At 48.2% G+C, this 20,177-nt stretch overlaps 6 protein-coding genes across 6 annotated transcripts; 3 read left to right on the plus strand and 3 right to left on the minus strand.

Annotated features, from left to right (window-relative positions):
- Nucleotides 1–1,262: 1,262 nt before the first annotated feature.
- On the plus strand, nucleotides 1,263–3,114 carry GGS22DRAFT_827 (Snf7-domain-containing protein). Its single transcript, XM_047968208.1, has 2 exons — nucleotides 1,263–1,633; nucleotides 1,709–3,114. The coding sequence occupies exons 1-2, from the start codon at nucleotides 1,584–1,586 to the stop codon at nucleotides 3,078–3,080; spliced, it is 1,422 nt and encodes a 473-aa protein (XP_047823357.1). The 5' UTR covers nucleotides 1,263–1,583; the 3' UTR covers nucleotides 3,081–3,114.
- On the minus strand, nucleotides 3,115–4,667 carry GGS22DRAFT_193988 (DNA repair protein rad18). Its single transcript, XM_047965436.1, has one exon. It carries the CDS (start codon nucleotides 4,474–4,476, stop codon nucleotides 3,148–3,150), a length of 1,329 nt encoding a protein of 442 aa, XP_047823358.1. The 5' UTR covers nucleotides 4,477–4,667; the 3' UTR covers nucleotides 3,115–3,147.
- A 12-nt stretch (nucleotides 4,668–4,679) lies between these two features.
- GGS22DRAFT_148509 (DNA polymerase subunit Cdc27) lies at nucleotides 4,680–6,726 on the plus strand. The gene is made up of 4 exons (XM_047958994.1): nucleotides 4,680–5,134; nucleotides 5,197–5,252; nucleotides 5,304–5,521; nucleotides 5,570–6,726. Exons 1-4 carry the CDS (start codon nucleotides 5,081–5,083, stop codon nucleotides 6,514–6,516), a joined length of 1,275 nt encoding a protein of 424 aa, XP_047823359.1. The 5' UTR covers nucleotides 4,680–5,080; the 3' UTR covers nucleotides 6,517–6,726.
- Nucleotides 6,727–9,407: 2,681 nt separating this feature from the next.
- GGS22DRAFT_847 (uncharacterized protein) lies at nucleotides 9,408–13,904 on the plus strand. Its single transcript, XM_047968264.1, has 3 exons — nucleotides 9,408–9,606; nucleotides 9,813–12,815; nucleotides 13,506–13,904. Exons 2-3 carry the CDS (start codon nucleotides 9,840–9,842, stop codon nucleotides 13,608–13,610), a joined length of 3,081 nt encoding a protein of 1,026 aa, XP_047823360.1. The 5' UTR covers nucleotides 9,408–9,606; nucleotides 9,813–9,839; the 3' UTR covers nucleotides 13,611–13,904.
- Nucleotides 13,905–14,052: 148 nt separating this feature from the next.
- Nucleotides 14,053–16,679, minus strand: GGS22DRAFT_148520 (DEAD-domain-containing protein). Its single transcript, XM_047958995.1, has one exon. The coding sequence runs from the start codon at nucleotides 16,654–16,656 to the stop codon at nucleotides 14,332–14,334; it is 2,325 nt and encodes a 774-aa protein (XP_047823361.1). The 5' UTR covers nucleotides 16,657–16,679; the 3' UTR covers nucleotides 14,053–14,331.
- A 208-nt stretch (nucleotides 16,680–16,887) lies between these two features.
- GGS22DRAFT_148521 (uncharacterized protein) lies at nucleotides 16,888–19,752 on the minus strand. Its single transcript, XM_047958996.1, has one exon. The coding sequence runs from the start codon at nucleotides 19,410–19,412 to the stop codon at nucleotides 17,058–17,060; it is 2,355 nt and encodes a 784-aa protein (XP_047823362.1). The 5' UTR covers nucleotides 19,413–19,752; the 3' UTR covers nucleotides 16,888–17,057.
- Nucleotides 19,753–20,177: the final 425 nt, after the last annotated feature.

Raw genomic sequence — 20,177 nt, forward strand, 5'->3', positions numbered from 1 at the left:
GTGCTTGTTCTTCAACTGTGTTATACCTCATCACAAGGTTAGGGAGCGGGAAAACATTCCGAATTTATATTATTGTATACTATAGCTTAAGGTGCGGTGTTAACGCAAGCTACGGCCGTATGTGCATACAGGTAGCCAGGTTTAAATCGCCATCAAACCTCAAAATACGATCCATAGCATACCTAGTAGCATCTAAGCTGAGTCATTACTTAGCCCCGGTGAAGGGGAGTGGCTGTCTCGGATGGTCTTAGTAGGTATACTACCGTATCCTAGATAGGGGATCATGGACGCCCCTGGAGAGGGATCTGTAACCCGTAACCTGTTAACGTCTTCTCAAGACTTTTATTGTGAAAATATCTCAACCAACTGTTATTTTATATTTATACTCACTACAGCTCATCTATACAATACAACACGATGTTCTTGGAATGCTCTACCTTCAGTACAACGACGGGTATGGTTGTAACCAAGTCTTTACCAACGTGGTTGGTGAGCCTACGAATAGAAATCGGTAAATGGTAGCAGCTGCTGGCGCCATCCGTCTCTACCTAGACTAATACATGTAGAATACGTGATAGCATGTCACCCAATGGCATAGCGATCCAGTTCAGATGTAGTTAAATTGACTTTAGGGCACCCGGACTTAGAGTTGCTATCGCCGAATAACTCCCAAATTAACGATATGTTGTTGGCGTTAACCTTGGAAACCTGGAGGTGAATAGAAATTGTAAGTTGCAAGCTGTAAGGGGTTGAATTTTAGGGGCATTGTACCTACCTAGGTACGTAGTATTCTGGAAACCTTAGGTACTTAGGTACCTACCTAGCTTGGACTCGGGCATCTCCACAAGGCTTATCAGCAACTCTACAGTACTACATACAGCGACCGGACATTAGTTTGAGTCTGATCTGATAAACCTGAAGTACCGCCAAAATACAGATTAAGCTATTCTCTATTAGGTATGAGCTATACCCAATATAGCAACTTTTCAATCGCTGCTTTATGATTTTTGATCAAAAACTTACGTAATGATCCCTCATGAAGCCCACATTTTAAAAGCAGCAGCATTTTAACTACCATACCAGGGATAGTCAGTCTTGGCGGTACTTCAGGTCTACCAGATCAGGACTCAAACTAATGTCCGGCCGCTGTAGTTAGTGCTCAGTGACGTCGGGATCGCGCTGATAAGCATTGAACCTCAAATAGGTCCTTTGTAGGTACCTAGGTATGTACTTTTAGCATCCCGGGTACCTTAAAAACACGGCTCGACTTCAGGCTTTCAACCTACAATTTCTCACAATTAACAGTTAACAATTCAAGTTAAATCTCAAGGGTCTAAGACCATCGAGTCTGTTGCCTACTATGCATATGTAGACCTTCACTAGGAATTGTGCGTCAGTACCTAGTACTCACCGACATTTAGGAACAGACAGGATACATACTTATTATGCGATCTCGTCTCCCTGGTTCATTCTTTCCGCACACGCAACTTGGAAGCAACTTGGAAGCACTCGGGTAGACCTCGAAGAAGCGTGAAACCGTCATATCCCCAAGGTCTCTCATCTGGTCCAACTCTATCCTCAACATGAGTGATCTTCTCAACTATCTAGTACAGCATGATCAGAATTTTAGAAGGTAAAGACCCACCCGTTACTCCATTATGGGGGAATCGAAGAAGTATCTTCTCTAACATAAGATATCCGTCAATAGGGCTCGCCTTCCAGCTCTCTACTCCGATTTCCGTTCCCAACGGACCCTAAATCCAGATGGCTTCGTCGCCAACGTCGCAGCATGGAAGCAGGCGCTCTCTTCTGCCGCGCTCGCCGGCTACGCACCATCTAAATCAACTACACGGAATCACCTGATCCTCGATCTAGACAGCGATTCGCTCCTACGCTCCCTCGAAAGTAAGCAATTCGGGCGGCCCCTAGCATTGGGAACTGTTCTACAGGATGCTATAGCGAACGGAGAGATGATGTCACTGCAACAGTTCCTCAAGACCAAGGAGAGTATATACTACCGATCATGGGGGAATATACCGTGGTCTGTCATGTCGTGGGGGCTTAAGCAGGTAGGAATAGGTGGACCAGGCGACAGTCTACCCCGGGGCCAGTTCGTGGTATTGCAAAATCTGGACGCGATTGCCAAGGCATTTAGCGAGGCAATCGTAGACCGTACTTCACCATTCGAGCGAAGCTTCTCGAAGGCTCATTTTAGACGAACCTTTGCCGAGGGCTTACTCGAGGAGAATCAACGACTATCCGAGACGGACTTCGAGGTACTGGTAAAGTTTCTATCGCGAGACAAGCACATACTAGCTACGGATGGGAACACAATCAAGATCCGGAATAGTGCTGAAGATGCGACTGTCACTGAGGAAGACTCAGCGATTGCGTCCCTAAAGGAGCTGATGGAAGACTTGACACGACAAACCAAGATATTGAACCATCGCATCGACGAACTAAACCTCGCCGCCCAAGATGCTGTGCGCAGAAAGAACCGGGTTGCCGCGCTGGCGTCTCTCAAGTCAAAGAAGCAGGCCGAAGCGAATCTTTCGCGGCGTCACGCTACTCTCAGCCAGCTAGAAGATGTTGCTGCTAAGATCGAGCAGGCAGCTGATAATGTCCAATTGGTGAAGGTCATGCAGTCAAGCACGGTTGCGCTTCGCAACTTAAACGCCCAAGTGGGTGGCGCCGACAAAGTCGATGAGGTACTAGATAATCTCCGCGAGCAGATGGGCGAAGTGGATGAAGTAGGCAACGTAATCGCCGAAGTAGGACCTGGCGCCACTATCGACGAGACGGAGGTAGATGACGAATTCGAAGCCATGCTAGCGGAGGAGCGGAAGAAGGACGAGGAGACAGAGAGGATCAAGCGGGAAGCCCAGGAAGAGAGAGAATCCGAAGAGACGAGGCTAAGGTTGGCCGAACTGGAGAAGTTAGGACCATTACCTGTGCCTAGTCAGATGACGGAGAAGGATACGAGACCTATTACACCCGTTACTACCACTGCTAATGAGTTGGGAGACATGCATATAAAGAATGATAATGGGGCGCAGAAGATAGCGCAGAAGGCCGAGTAAATTCATTAGCAACCATCTAATACTAAATCGGCCTTTCCCTCTTCCATTGGAGCAAGCAATATATAATTCATGATAACACTGTCGGTTTGGATGAAGTATCTAGATCTACCGTCCCGCTGCCCCCATCTGGGGAAACCCCATTACCTGTTAAATCAATTACTCTACTTGCTGATGCGTGACCGACAGGGCCTTGCCGTTCTTCCCAGGATAGTGATGATATTGGCATCCCTACATCCAGCTGCGGAACAGCATCACCTTCCTCGATTTCCTTTCCTCCGTTTCCGACATCAACGGTTTGCTGCGTCGCCTCCGTACATTTATCGCCTTCGCTAGCTTTTTGCTCTGCCAAAGCTCTGTTTCGTCGCGCATTAGCTATTAGGCCCTTGAACGAATCGTCGTGTTTAGTAGACCACGCAGCGCCATCGAAGTCCTTGTCTTTAATTTGCACCCCGGTGGTAATTGACTTTGAAAATACAGGTGCCCTGGCACCCATCGTACGCTCCCACGAGTCTAGGTCGTGTAATAGTTCTCGTTTCTGCCTCGGGTATTGCGAGTCGCAATTTGCGTTCCATATTGTCATCCACTCCTTATGTCTCTTCTCTAACATCTGTCGGCTTCCTGCTGTCGATATGCCCAGCTCTGATAGCTTCTTTCGTAGTTGTTGCTCTTTAATCATTGAGTAGTTGATTGCAGGCAATCGATCCACATTTCTAGGTGGTAACTTTTTGGGAGATGAAACCGGTATGCTCATAGATCGGGAGGGTTGGCTCGAAGGTGTTGTTTGCGGTTGTGGTTCGCTCGGACATGACATATCAATATGCCTGTCGACCTGGGCTGCTTTCATGCGTTGCCAACAGATAGGACATGCAACAAGCCCGTCGTCAGGTTCGAAATTACTTTGATCTTGGTCTGGTATGTCGGCCTCCAAGCGCGCCATCTCGGAAGTCGCCTCCATACTTCTCGACTTGCTTAATCTTGTGGAAGATCGCAATCTCTTACCTGATGGCTGGATACCTGATTCGGAATCCTCCGTCTCCTCTAACTTCCTCTTCGACGGCTCAGCTACTACCCCTTGTGACCTTGCGAAAAGTAGAATGCTTGTACGGGTCTTCGTAAATGTTGCTACAACCTCTTCCATGGACCAGTTGCTACGTAATTTCATTTCTTGCTCGGATGTGCGACATAGGGGGCATTTTCCGTCGTTAGAAAGCGCGCGTCGAATGCATATTGAGCAGAAGGTATGATTGCAGGAGGTAAGCATCGGTGTCTTGTAGAAGTCTTTGCAGACTTGACATCGCAATGCAGCTTCTACGGCAGCAAGGCCAGAAAGCGGCGTTGATAGCCAGTCTGTAGAGTCGGCGACATCGTCGAAGGGCTCGAGTATGTTGTCATTCATTGGATCGGAAAAGATAGTTTTGAAGAGATTTAAGGGTGCTTATTGTAACTTTGGCGCGTAGGTGAGCCTAGTTCTTCGGGGATTTCAATCTTTCGCAATTCTTTGGTGACAACAAATATATGAAGATTTACTATAGGTGTACAGTACCAAGTAGGACAGATATGTACGCATGTTATGAAAGAACTTGTAGCTGACACAACTTAGAAGGGTCCAAATTAAAATTAAAGCGTGAATGTACGTATGTCTGATGAGATCATTGAGTCGCGATTCCCTTTTGACGCGCCGACCACTTAAAAAGTAAACCCCTGTCACTATAGTGTATTGGACCTGTAAACCACCGGCCCCCACCACTTAACGCGTCGCTCTTTCTCTACGCGGTCGACCACATTAAGATTCTAGCCCTGGACAACGGCAACGGCAACGGCCACTATTAACTTTTTACCTATATTTCAATTGCATTTCGATCTAATAATCCATAGTCGGCAGTTAATTCTTTGCGGAAGCTTCTAAGCAATCTAGGATCAAGTAAAAAGGGAATGAGACATACTGCAACTTGCTCGGCGGCAAAATTTTAGTCAATCAATCCTTTCAACAACTAATCAATATGGACGACTATAAGCAGTATTTAGCTCAGAAAATCCTTACGGAGGATCATATCGTACGTTATGATAATCTGTGTGAGGATTCAAGTTCCACATCATTAACCCGTTTATTCTAAAGATCTCATATCGCCTTCTGAGCCGGTCCTTGAAGGTGCATGTCAATACCGCTAAAGAGTATGTGTATACCTTTATTTTGCAAAATCGAAGAATACTAACCATTCCCAGGATGCTATACGAGTTCCATAAATGGCAAAATGACAAACGTCCAGGAAGTCTTCATGCTACCTATCTCGTGTATGGCAGTAAGAAGTTGGAAAAGGCGGAAGAGCAGGATGGCGACGTAAAGATGACCGACTCACAAAACTCGGAAGTGCCACACGTTCCATTCTTAGACGATACCCCCACTTACACGCTCTCTCTGGTCAAGGAGGAGCAACTGCAAGGTTGGTAAGAATGCACACACCTTCATCAGCTTTACTAATAGAGGGTAGATGTGCTAGCAGAATATGACAAGGTCACGTCTATTCACATCTATAGCTTAGCGCAACATCCACTCAAGGATCTTCAGCTGCTAGCCGATACAGGTCGGCAGGTTATAGAATTATCGACCGTAGGTGATGTTCCAGCCACGAGCAAGGACTTTGGTTCCATCGCCAATCCCAATACACACAGAAGGGAGCGCCGTAGACCAGTATCCAAGCCTGTTGCTAGTGCGCCTGCTGCTAAGGTCGAATCGACGCAGGAGTTAAAACTTCCCATCGACAAAGAGGAACCAAAAGCAGCACCTCAAGCCAGTGCAAAAGGACCGGCAGCTTCAACTACCAAAAAGTCCGCAGCCGCTTCACTAAAGCGCCAAGGTTCCTCGGGAGGTATTGGGCAGATGTTTGCCAAGGCGGCCGCTCGACCCAAGAAACCTGTCACGAAACCCGCCGCTGAGGATGACCAGAAAACAGCTATGTCGGATGATGGAGAAGATGACACAGGGCCAATGCCCGGAGCCAAAGACGAGTCTGGTAGCGCTAGACAATCGAGAATAAATCGGCAGGCTGAGCTTCGTCGTATGATGGAAGAAAGCGATGAAGAGGAACCTGAGAAACCGGAAAGTCCGGCTGATGAACCTATGGAAGAGGAACCTCCCGAGCCTGAACCGGAGCCGGAGCCCAAGGCAGAAGAACCCGCAGAGATAGTGTCAAGTACAGGTGACGGTCGGCGAAGGGGAAGACGACGTGTCACAAAGAAGAAGCAGGTCATGGACGATAAAGGATATCTCGTGACAATACAAGAACAGGGCTGGGAGTCGTTCTCGGAGGAAGAGAAGGCCCCTCCTCCATCGGCCAAACCAAAAGCCCAGCCGATCAAGTCAGAAACCGCTACGAAATCCAAGAAGGTAGCTGGGAAGGGTCAAGGTAATATCATGTCCTTCTTTTCTAAGAAATGAAGACTATCTTGCAAATCTTCCTAGCAGAGTTAGAAATCCATCGGCAGGCCATAATACTTACATTCCACAACATTATATCACTAGATTACTAGGTCGGTGGAATGGGAACCTGAAAAAAAGAATGAAAAAAATGTTGACTCCTTATTCTCTCATGGAGAGCTATCGTCGTGAAGTCTTCAGCGATTTTGCGACACCTTCAATCGATTGTATCTATTCTGCAGTATGCCTTATCTAGTATCAGCCTATCAGGCAGGTATATGCTATAACTTGTCCTTCTCTGTAGATAAATAAGTACCTACTTCGAGCGAATAGACAACTTATAATCCAGAGAGCTAAATAGTAGGGTGCATAAGTAGTAGCGTTGGTAATATTGGACCTTGCAAACGGTAAAGCACATGCATAGATGCTCTACTAATGTATGGGATCGACGATTTACAATATACAGTCGGTTAAGAAACGCACCGAAGGAACTCGGATATAATATTAAAAATCATTTTAAAAATCAAACTATCCTAATTTTATTACGGTGCTGCAGTGCAGCATTCTGCGTGAGTCATGCAAATTGCTTACACCATTGTGCAAGTGACTTCGATAAACCAAGAAACATTCAGCAGTTCTCAAATTAATTATAAGCAATCCTCATGGCTACCTAGGTACCTTTTACGCGGCCTGCGTGGCTAATGACCGAGCTAGGCCGGGTAGACCTAACCGAACAGAACTTGGAAGCTGCTTCAATGTTAGCATGTACTATATGGATATCTAGGTAGGTAGGTAGGTAGGTATGTACCTAGGTTAACTTATCAAGATATACATATAGTGACGCATCTGATATTACTTAAGAACCCGGTCGACTTCGGAGGATGAGTTCCTGGAATTCCAACTAGTAAATCGGTAATTTACATAAGCGGAAGAACGGGGCAATGGCTAGGCCGTCGGGATACGGGGTTAGGATCGGACTCGGACGTTAGCATGCCCAGCAATTCCCGTGGACACGAGGCGGTGCATGGTTGATGAAGTGAGACGTCGCGGAGCATTTTCGTTGCAGGAAGCAGAAGTTGATCCCGTGAGTTCTCTTATGCCACTTCTCCCCCCCTTTCCCCCTCATACCCACTTAGGGCTTAAGGCGGCTGAATGGATGTTATTCTCTAAAGTGTTAGTGGATTACATACATACCTACCTACATATGTACCTTATCACATAGTTGCGTCGCGTGCTCGGAAACTTCGCATCTTAAGTGTGGGAAAGTTCTGCGAAGTAAGAGAGCCCTAAATATAAAAATTTGATGGGGCGATTGAGGTATTAAGAAAGCCCGTGAGGATAATTATGTAGCGTGGTATAACTTTTCCATTTCGATTTCCTTATCAATATCCCCCCCTTTCGCTCAATTGGTTTAATTCGTTATGGCATGAATCTGAATTACCATGTACATAGATTGCCGATATTATCGCGATACTAAAATTTCTCATCGGCCGAGCTTAAATATTCAGGGTTCAAATTTATCGCCGCCGCCAAGTTGCAATTGCCGTCTTCCTCGACTCTTCGAAGAAGTAAAATCTGGGGTACCAGGCCAACATCATGAGATTTCTCCGCGAAAGCTTCGAGCCGCCATACTATAATAGCACATCCATGCTTACTTACACAATTGCGAACTGTATGTATGACATATGTAGGTGTGTATTAATATTATGATGCACCTGGAGGAGTGGGCGCGGGCAACGTCGAATCCCGACAGACTGGGATAGAGTTCCGGCTTCACCCACTGTCTAGGATGAGGGCCTTTCCTCATTGGGTATCTCGGCCAAGCTCAGACGAATCAGGATCCTTCCCCATAGACCCGGTGGTCCTGCCTGCCTGCACACATCTTGATCCTCCCGGTTTGTTCTCTTACATAGTAGCTTAACGAAAAACTTTCCAAGGTTGTTTCCGAAGCTGCCGCGCCGCTCTGCTACCTACTAGTTTTACTCGTCCATGCTATTCTCAGCGTTCTCAGCTGTACTGTATCTAGCCTGTAACCTGTAGCCTATAGTAGCTTGTACTTTTACAAGCATGCTTACCTAGGTAGGTACAATACCTAGGTAATAATCATCAATGATCAGCTAGGAACCCATGGCTTCTAGGCAGCTAGGCAGCCAGGCAATGATATGGTTTCGTCATGGGAGCTCTGTGGATTTTTGATTTTGCAACTTTTAATATACTGACGATCTGGCCTTTGGAGGGGGCGGGGGGATACATACATACAGATACCACAAAATAGCGAATGCAGGTGATGATTCTGGAACCATGTTAGCGTACCTACCTAGCTACCTAGGTATGTATACTGTTATTCTTCTCTTGCGGTGAATAATTGCTTTCGTCCAAGTCTTGTAAATGGATTAATATTGGGTCTGTTTGGTGAATGGAGACGAGGGCGTTGCATAGACTTACTATTCTTCTATGTCTTGATATTGGAATCGGTACTAATTAATGACGACTTCAGGAAAGCCGCATTATCAAAAGTTGTAGCCCGCCTAGGTACTTACCTACTAGGTAATACCTTGGGTTACGTTCCGGTTGCCTGAGTCACATAATCCAGATATGCAGGTATTAAATGGGTAGGTATGCACCTAGTAGTAGTAGTTCTGGTAGTTGCGATAGCGACACTAACAGACTTTCTAGATCCACTGACTTGATTGGAAATTCATGGAAATGTAACACAAATGGCCAACTGGAAAAGAAGGAGCCGGAGACATTAGCATAGGGCTAATGCACGCACCACACCTTGTTCAAGTGGAACCTTCCCTGCTTCTTTCTCCAACCGGGCAGCTGCTATGGTCCTATTAGGTATAGTAGAATTGAGAGAAAAAATACCTAGAAAAATACGATCCATCAATTTTTATTATTCCACCCCAAAATCCAATATCATCCGCCAAATCCCATTGACACCAATTTTTACTTTGACGAGATTCTCTTCTTCCTCTCTTCCTTGTGTTTTCTGAGGTTTTTACACCCGACGCCATAACTATCTTTCTTCACTATTGCAATAGCGCGTTTGTTTGACGGCTGTGGTGCTGTCAAATGAACCTGCAACGACCAATTATATCTTTTCTCTATGTAAGTCGTCATTGAATTAGGTCCTTGTTTTTTTCCCGCGTCCCACTCGCGCCTGCGATCAAATTTTGTACTCGAGCGGCGACCTCAATAAATTTGACATTCTTTCTCTTCTCAATCATTCACTCACTCACAAACAAACAAATCAAACACCAAGTAAACTCTACTGAGTATATGCTAATTGAATTATTTGTTTGCTCTCGATCTAGTCACCCTCCCCTCCTGGTGTCATCTAAATGCCCACCATCTACTCGTCCTTGTACCAGAATTTCATCCGTCAAGGATTTGCGAAATCTTTCACTCACGGCTACGCCCAATCCGTCGTAGCTGCGACTCACCCCCATGTTTTAAATTCACAGAATCGTCCGTCGTTTGCGCGACGTAATAGTCAGCGCCTCGGACGTCTCTCTGGTCTCCAGCTCCAGAACGCTTTTCATAGCTCGAATCAGCACGAGCTACGCCACGACAAGCATGGCAGCCATGGAAACTTAGATGCCTACTTTGAGGCACTAAGAAAACAGCAGGATACCGGCGAAGTCGAAAAAGAATGGACACAATTTCAATTCCCCAAGCCCATAGAATGGAGACCGAACGCTTCTTCTGTCCTCGATGGCCCCGAGCCCAAGACGCCGAACCTCGATGTCGCTGAAGCTCTCGGAGCTGACCAGGATGGAGTTGAAGACTTACCTGCTACCGTCGACGTAGAAGCAGCGTTGGCGCACATAGATGCCGCTATCGAGAAGGAAATTGAGGTTCGTGGGTTGCGAGAGGCCCTTGAGGAGAGTGCTACTCATTCCCCGCGAGCGCCAACCCCATCTATTGCTAGTGGTGTTCAGTCTCGTCCTCTCACTCCGGCTGTTGAGAGATCCGCGACTCCTGCTAGCATTGCTCGCACCGCAACCCCACCAGTCGATCCTCAGTCCCAGAGCTATGCCGATCATCTCTCCAAGCTTTCTGAAGATGGTCGATATGCTGAAATTCCTGCTGTCTTCGAGGCAATGCTTGTTGCCGATATCAAGCCTATTGCCGGAGCTTATAATGCTCTGCTAGTCGCTGCCATTCACATCTCTAGTGAGAAGAACGGGGTGGTTTCCAAGGCGTTAGATGTCTACGCTGACATGATGCGACGGAAGATAGTACCTGACAGCGACACCTATAATATCCTAGTTGGGCTATTGGCTGCTCGATGCCTAGAAGTGTCATCCCTCAAGAAAGGTCTTGAGGTCAAGCGTCTTCGTTTTGGTGGTATGGATGAGCCTGGAAAATTCATGTTCGCCTCAAATGAGCTGGAACACGCCATTCTGTCGGAGGACGACAGGCTCGATTTTGCTATCAAACTGTTCGAAACCTCTGTTTTAACAAATAGAGCGAACTACTCGTCGGAAACTTACCATCAGCTCATTTCAGCATGTGCTCAGGCTGGTCGTGTCTCTGATATGCTCCACCTATTCGAGCATATGGAGCTAAGTGGTGCGGTTCCTTTTGCAGCAACCTTTCCCTCTATGATCACCGCGTTCGCGAACACGGGCGATCTCGCCAGCGCTGTTGAATGTTATAACGAGTACAAGGATCTCGCTGTTGCCCATGACAATGGTAACTATACACTAAATGACCGACTAGATTCGCAGGTTTATGCTTCGGTAATAAATGCTTATGTGATCAACGATAAATTAGATGGCGCCAAGAGGTTTTACGAGAAGATCGTGGGTTCATATGGTGTACGTACTGCCGATATCCGGGACGCCATCATCAGCGGAGGTTTCGTTAAAGGCTTCACCACAAGGGGAATCTACCATGAAGCCCTTCAATGGGCCCAGAGCATTGAAAACAGCGCACGTTTGAATGCGTTGGCGGAAATTGCAACTGCTGCGGCTGATTTCGGAGATCGACTTACTGCAGTCGCTGCTTTCGCCAACCTCCCCTCAGTGTTCCCAGGTATTGCGACTCCTGCGATGGCCTTATTAGCCCTCAGCGTTCGAGATGGCGATGTTCCAGCTGCTACTAGGTATTGGCACGTGCTGAGCAGCCCCGATACAAAAGTTGACTCATCTTTCATCGAGCCGACAGCCATGTATGCTGTTGCTATGATTGGTTCGGGTCAGGTCGCTGAAGGGTTATCCGAGTCTGAACTGATGTTCCAGCGAATTCGAGCTGTCGAGAATGAGACTAAACTACATCTTGCCGATGAGATTGACGAGGGAATTGAATTTATCTCTAGGTTTATGGCTACTCGCAGCATCGCAGATCCTCGTGAAGTTGCTTCTCAAACTAGCTTCAGCCAACAGAATTTTTCTGCGTCTCCCTATCCATCCACACCTACTGTCTCGAGCTACGAGGACAATTTTGATCCCTACGCTCACAATACCGACTTCAAGGGCTCTTCTATCATCTCTGATGAGCTTGAGGGTGCACACGGACGCAAGGGACCCCGACTCAACGAGGCACTCGCACGTTTCCGCAATATGCGACGTGCAGGACGTCACCCAAGATACATCACATACGCTAAGATGATCTCTGCGGCCGCGCGAGAGGGCAAGATGGACTTGTGCCATGACATTCTAGCCATGGCACGGAACGATGTACCTTTCCTCCCTCAATACTCTATTGTTCGTTACGGCTGGTCCTCTATTCTCGACGCCATGGTCGGTTCCTGCTTAACGCTTGGCGACCGCGTTTTGGCGGAACAGTACCATCTCGAACTTCTTCAAATGGGGGCTGCCCCCTCAGCAAACACCTTCGGCCTTTACATCACCACTCTCAAGGAATCAACCAAGACCTTTGACGAGGCTTCCGAAGCTGTCAAGATTTTCCACCGTGCCAAGGCCGAGGGTGTTGAACCTTCGTCATTCTTATACAATGCTCTGATTGGTAAGCTTGGCAAGGCCCGTCGCATTGATGACTGTCTCTTCTATTTCGCCGAAATGCGCGCTCTAGGTATCAAGCCAACGAGCGTAACTTACGGAACAATTGTCAATGCTCTATGCCGTGTTAGCGACGAGAAATTTGCAGAGGAACTTTTCGATGAGATGGAGTCTATGCCCAACTACAAAGCACGTCCGGCTCCGTACAACAGTATGATGCAATTCTTCCTCACAACCAAGCGCGACAAGGCTAAGGTTCTCGCCTACTACGACCGAATGCAAGCCAAGGGAATTGCGCCAACTGCTCATACTTATAAGCTCCTTGTTGATACTCACGCCACTCTCGAACCTGTCAATATGACCGCTGCTGAAGTCGTCCTGGATATGATTCGCGCTTCTGGCCAAAAACCCGAACCGGTACACTATGCCTCGCTGATTCACGCTCGCGGTTGTGTCCTGCACGATATGCAAGGCGCGAGGAAGATCTTTGATTCAGTCATGAGCGACCCGGCCATTCGTCCCAACGCCTGCCTCTTCCAGGCGTTGTTCGAAGCTATGGTTGCTAACCATCAAGTCGCCGACACCGAAGCCGTCCTATCTATGATGAAGCAAAGGCGTGTTGAACTTACTCCATACATTGCCAACACCTTAATCCACGGCTGGGCCGGCGAGAAGAGTATCGACAAGGCCATCTCGATCTACAGCAGCGTTGGCCGCGACAAGCGTGAGCCTAGCACATACGAGGCAATGACTCGTGCCTACCTTGCTGTCGAGGACCGTGAGCATGCTAAGTTGGTGGTAGGCGAGATGCTCTCAAGAGGTTACCCTAGTGCCGTTGTCAACAAGGTCCTAGAACTTCTCGGCGGTGGAAGCAGCGAAGAAGCGGTTGTTGCTTAAACGCCAACCACGCCGTCGACGTTGCTGCGGGTTCCATTTTCTTCTGTTATTTCCTTTGTTCTTTGCTCTTCATCGCGATACCCCATCTTGTGCTACAAGAGGTTGACATGATTTTTTTCGCCGGGGTAGTCGGCTGAAGCGAAGGGCAGCATAACTGATCTCGGACCAGGCGTTCTTTGGGTTGCATGTAAAACGGATTACGGGTCGGGTACCAGGGGAAAAGGGCATCGGGCTGGCATGGATTTATAGACCAATCTCCACTCTGCATATAATGCGAAAGAACTTCCATATTATTATTATCTACGGGCGGGGAGCTATCAGGGGGACTAACAACAGGACCCCAAGGGTTTTGGGCGATGGTCAGCCCACGAGGCGTTTGGGACGGTTAATTGGTGGCAATGCACTCACGATACATTTATTTGATGCGTCAGAGCGTTTGTGGATTCGGGTTGACGTAGCTCCAGGTGCCTTGTATGATAAAACCAATACATGGAAGTTGTTCTGAATATTTATGTGTCTGAATCATGATATGATGTTAGAAGGTTGGTACTTTGATAACTTCGAAACAAATACTACGTAGGTAGTGTGTGCCTCTTGATATCTCCCGATACCTCTTGAAGTACGTCAACTTCTTTTCGAGCTGTGTCGACCGTTCAGTAGAAGATAATAGTAGGTATACATGTAGACAGTATCGCATTTATTTGAATCGTCTAACCGCATCGCGTTTCTGCGATAATAATAACCTAGGTGCGTAGGTAGGTATGAATATAAATTGGTCACTCTCTAGTTTTGTAAGACAGCGCCCCCAAGTAGGTACCTAAGAATCCCGTATACAATTCTTCATCAACTATACTTCTTCGTTATGCTCGTACTTTTTTTAATCTATGCCGGTCTTCACCCCCCTGAGCCCCCCAATCGTCCGATTCGTTCGTAAGGTATCACCCGTCACCCGTCACCAATCCCATAAATATCAACCAATATTAAACTCCCCAGCCGCGCTCATAACTTGCTTCATCTTCATCCTCATCCTCCTCGCCGCGTCTTCGTCCACAGCGTTTTCGCCATCGTTATCCTCGTCCCCTCTGCTCTTATTCTGCCCACTACCACTATTGCCACCTTTCTGTTGCCCAGGTTTATAAGTCCGCCTCGACGGCCCCCCACCGATACCCCCGGGCGCCTCACGCAGGCCGAAGCTCTTGGCGGCGTGGCCTAGATGTAGCTGTGTGATGTCGAAGAAGCCGCGCTCGTCGCGGACGTGTGTGGCGTACGCACGGATGTGTGAGCGGAAGGCCTGGCGCGCCTTATCTAGCAATTTCTTGGCATCCCCCCCTTTTCCTCCCTCGGTGCCTTCCTTGTCGGAGGCCAGGAGGCGCTGTTCTATATGTAGTTGAAGCGCTTCTGCGCGAGAGTTCGGCGTCTGTCGTTCCGATACCAAGGTCTGGGCTTCTGAGCCCTTGTCTGATTTGGGTAGAGTGATGGGCGTTACGAAGCCCTTCTGCAGCGTGGAATCGTAGGACTGAGGCGTGAGCGGCGTCGCGGATTTCAGGAGCTCGATGTATCCCTCCTCGCAACCCGGTTGGAGGAAGAGCGCGGCCTTCCCTGGCCGGCCCGCTCGCGCGGTTCGGCCGATACGGTGGACGTGGTCATCAATGCTGAAGGCAGGGTCATACTCGATGACAAGGTCGACTGCGGGTACGTCAAGACCACGAGACGCGATGTCGGTGGTGATGAGCACGGACGGGTTCTTGGAGGCGTGGAAGGCGGCTAAAGTGGATGTGCGAACAGGTTGCTGGAGGGAGCCGTGGAGTTTGAGGAGGGTTATATCGGGGTTTGCTGGCGATGTGATGTAAGCAGCGTCGGCAACGGTGTCTTTCGTAGGGGATGTATCGTTAGATAAAGAGGACTGAGACGATGTAGAGCGGAGTAAGTCGAAGTGAAAGTCGACCGAGTCGGCGCAAGAGATAAAAATGATAGCTTTCATGACCGATCCTTTGCGAGCGAAGGCAGACTTGAGCAGTGCTATCAATGTGACCAGGCGTAATTTAGCTGGGACAACGATATAAGACTGTTTCAGTTGAGATGGCGCGCTAAAACCAGCGTCTTTGGCATTGATTACCACATCGTTCTCGCTTTCTGACTTGGATGCCGTGATGTGGATAGCGTCTTGTAAACTGATTTCGCCCAGTTTTTGTACATTCATCTTCATTGTGGCGGAACAGAGGACTGTGACACGACGTTGTGGCAAGGCGCTAAGGGTTACTCCCTCCTTATTCGTCTCTTTCAATTTCTCCTGGCGAATTTTTCCCACGATGCTTTTCAGCTCTTCTTCAAATCCCATCTCCATTAGTCTATCCCCTTCATCGAGAACTAGCCATCTCACAGTACCGACGTCTAGGACTTTTGTATTGTCTAGATGGTCGGCGAGACGACCAGGCGTGGCGATCAATATATTAACGCCCTTCCTTAATCGAGCCTTTTCGGACTTTTTACTCTCTCCTCCTATCACGGTCGTACTAACGATCCAAGGGGTGGAATTCAGGACCTTCTCCAACACGGTAGCGATTTGCTTGCATAATTCTCTCGTCGGAGCTAGTATAAGAGCGAACAAGCCTGAATCGCGATGTATTCGAGTTCCAGTATTAGAACCGTCTTCATTTTGACTCAAGGCTATAATCCGTTGAACAATGGGTAATAGATAGGCTAGAGTTTTCCCCGATCCAGTCTCGGCCTGCAGGAAAGCATCGCTGTCGTCTTTTATAAGCAGTGGAATAGTGTTCTTTTGTATAGAAGTCGGCGCCTTCATCTCAAGCTTAGATGATAAGTGCTGTGCGATGCGCGGAGACAATCCGAGGGCGCGGAAGTTTTCGGCTTCGTCTGATAATGGAGCATTAGATGGCTTTGCGGGTTCGGTCTCCTCTACTACGTCCTCGAAGACGGTTCTCGGTGTCGGATTGGAGGTAAATAATCTAGATGTAACACCACCAGGCGCATTGGTTTGTCTAGGGCCTGTATTGAATGTGTCATTCCCAGAGTGCGCTGTTCGTCCATTTGAGTCGCCAAATGTCCTCTGACGCTTTGCTGGCCTCTCATCGTGATCGTATTCATGGTGAGTGTGTCGTCGATCATTGGACAGCGGGGTGAAATTGGCTGATGTCGGATGCCCTTCGCCATTCTTTCGTGCGCTTCTCTGAGCATGAACCCGATCTCTCCAGCGACCGCCTGTGAACTTGACCTGCCTCTTTGGCGGAGCATCACCGCCAATGTCAAAGTTCAAGAGCATACCACCGTCCGCCATGATCGCGAAATTGTAGATGTACTTGACGGAGATTGAGAATAGTGGGAAACGGCAGAATTTCATGAACTTTTTTGGCGGTGATATGCATGGACCCAGTTATATATCTAGCTTTTAGTTGCATGTTCTCATAAATGCATTATCCCTATATACATGTTTATATATACATATATAAGGTTATTTTCATCGAAGATCAACGATACCTTTCATACTAGCACGGAGTTGATATTAAAGGCACCGATATCATAACTAGCTATTCATTAAATGAAGAAGCAAAATAATGTTGTCATTCCCATGAGTTAAATAATTACTTGCCCTCCCCAATACAAAACAGTATCATGTGAAGGACCTTCTAAACCATCCATGCCCCGTACCAACCAGCCGTGCCGTACCATCTACAGTAATTAACCAAAATCATCCTTAGCCTCGCCCGTATCCTGTTTGCCCCTTTCTCCTTCCCTGGCATCAAGTTGCGCCTTTAATGGCGCGGTCTCTAAGCTCGCTGCGCCGGCACCTCCGCCAGGCAACCCCAACGTGCTAATACGTCGCCCCCTCGTATTGTCTTCCAGTGCCTCACTCTCCTCATCTACCTCGTCGCTCTGATCATCCAAATTCTCGTCGTCGTCGTCTTGGTCGGCCGCTTCGAGGTTCTGGTTCAGCTTATTCCCGATACCAAGCACGAACGCACTGGCGTACGCGAACTTGTCGATGCCGTTCCCGCTCGGCAGGTCCGAGTACGTCTTTCGGGCCTCGTTGAGGCACCGCTGCGCCTGTATGTACTTGGCCTGCAGGACCCAGGCTTCGGCGCCGAGTACGCTCCAAAGAGCGGACTTCCGCCTCCTGCTGCCCCAGCGATGATTTCCCATGCCTTCCTTAGAGGCATAGCAGACAGCGAGGCGCTCCTTTATCAGCGCGTCCCCGACGGGTCCCGTGATCTTGCTTTCTAAGAGCCGAAGCCCCCATTTCGCTGCTTCGTCTACGCTGGAGCCGCCGCGTAGACGTAGGAGCTCTAGGCCAAGAGAAAGACAACGTAACGCCCCGTATGGCGCGCTACAGCGTGTTATGTATGAGTAAAATGCGGCTTCGAATGCGGTATCTATCGTTTCCGCCCTTGACTTGGCTGTTAGGTTCTGAGGCATGATGAGGAGGCTAATTGCCGTCATCTCGCTCGCTGCAGCGTGATATCTCCACGCCTTATCGTTATTGAAATCGCCGCGTAGAAGGTCGTATGTTGAATGAGCTAACTTCCAGTCCCGCAGCATGAAGGCGTAGTCTGCCAACTTCCGCATTATGGCTTCAGGGGCGTCCTGCCGGTAAAAGCCGTGAGAATCGTAGTTACTCCCAGAGCTCGGCCCTGCGAATGACGTCCTAGAATTACCGCCGAACCCCCATCGTTTCGTTAGACCCACAAACCGCCCAGCTAATCCTCTTCTTCGCGATGCTACTTGATCATTCCATACTGATACGTGACGCTCCATGGTCGGTATTATAGATTGAGTTACCATTTCACGAATGAAAGTGCGTATTGCAGTCGCATCTGACTCGAATATGTACCTAGTTGGATCCTCAAAATCTTCTTGATCCTCGCTCCTCCGAATATCGACCAACTCTTCCGAAGCGGACATCCACTCGCTTCGGGGAAGTGGTATGCTGTCATCATCAGTAGCGACGCTCTGCGTTCCTCTTATACGGAGTAAGTGACAGTGGAGGCCAAGATTTCGTTTCATCTGATCGAAAAGAGACATAGATCTTGTAATATCGTCTCTCTCCTCCTCATGGACCAGGACATAATAACGCAAGAATTCCCCATCTACCCAATTGGGTAATCGCCTGTCTCCCGTGCTAGATTCGGCGTATAATCGTCGCAGTGTCTCTATCGGAGTCTGGTTTCGAGAGCTTATCGCAATGACGCAGGCAACAGGGTGAGCAAACGTCTCATGTGGTGTTAAAGGTAGGCCAGAGAGCAGCCTACGTAGATATAAGGCATAATATGGCGAGGGAACATCGATATCTAGGCCATTATTTGTAGGGCTCTGAGGTAAACTGAAGAATGATTCTTCAGCATACCTCAAATGGCGATCCACAACAGCCTCTACATCAGGGATTGCGATCCCTTGTCTCGGCTGGCCCTTATCATTCGACTTTTCCGAGACACCATTCGTCCTCGGCACTTGCGACCTCAATCCAGTTGTTACGGGCTCTGGATGTACAACACCCTCCCCGAATTGGACGAAGTGTATCGAATAGTCTTCGTATGTTCGGCTGGATCCATTGCTATCTCGTATTATAACCTTGCCTTGGACGCGCTCCCCGAACGGTCGAAGTAGTTCCCATAGGCCACGCGCAAACCCCTTCTCCTTCAGTAAGATATCGGTATCCTCAGATGAATATACGGCGACATGTGGTACGAAGGCTCTTAGGATGAGGTTCAGCGGATCACCCGGGCTGTCGCCAGCGTTGGAAACAAGTGCAAGGGCGTTATTTGATGCTGCGCCGAAGACGGAACCAGAGGCTAATCGCGAAGATGGACGACCGACGGGGGATTGGGACCTCGAACCTGGAGGTGATAGAGTCGAGGCATATAGAGAGGCGGCGGAGGGATGTGATCGTCGGTATGGTAGGGTAATTTCGGAGTTGTAGAGTGGTGAGACATCGTTGAGGGTGTGGCGGCTCTTTTGGACCCTTAAGGCCTGGGATAGTACGGGGGACGTAGGGAGTGATCCACCCCCAGGCGGTGAATCACGATCGGAAGGTTGCATGAAGCCGGGCAACCTTGGAAGTATGTCCTTGGTTTTCTATCCCTCGAAACGACTCGGCTGCTGGGTGTCGCATCTGGCGACGACAACCCGAGAAGGGCGTAGGGCGTAGGAGGGAAAAGGTGGCCCTAATTCCGAAGTACTGAAACGTTAGAGAATACGACACACGATGTACGTATAGTACCGCTAGCACCAATAGTAGAATATTGTTGGCTTAGGTAAACATTTTATGTCGAATTGAGCCAGGAGGTCTACTACGCACTCGAGTCCTTTCAAGCCTTTCAAGTTGGAGCGATGATGTTATTCCGTAAGTTCCTATTTCCCATTTCCCATTCAATTAAACAAAGTCGGGCTGTCAGCAAAGTTAGGTCCGGCAAGGTACGTATCGATAACAGGCGCCACATTTATTTTCTGTATATGAGTATAAGCCACACTTCATCATAATTAACCCCACCATACCCAGATCCACATTGACGTAGCTTGATGTAAGTAATAGTTATTTCCTTCATGGTGCAATACTCTATACCTAGCATCGACTTGTCACCACTGACCCATACCATTTCCAAACTAATAAACTGCATTGTCGACACTAATCATTTTAACGGCATGTCACTTTCGTACCACTACGCTAGGTAGGTATATTCTAGAGACCAGAGCATGGAAATTTCTATAAGAGAACATTTGAATCTATTAGTTACAAGGTCCTGCAATAAGTTTCGCGATTGTAGACCAGAGTAAGAGAAAAAGGCGAAGTTATGTTCCCTACAA

This window comes from Annulohypoxylon maeteangense (assembly GCF_022496945.1).
Source record: "Annulohypoxylon maeteangense strain CBS 123835 unplaced genomic scaffold GGS22scaffold_1, whole genome shotgun sequence".
Lineage (NCBI taxonomy): Eukaryota > Fungi > Ascomycota > Sordariomycetes > Xylariales > Hypoxylaceae > Annulohypoxylon > Annulohypoxylon maeteangense.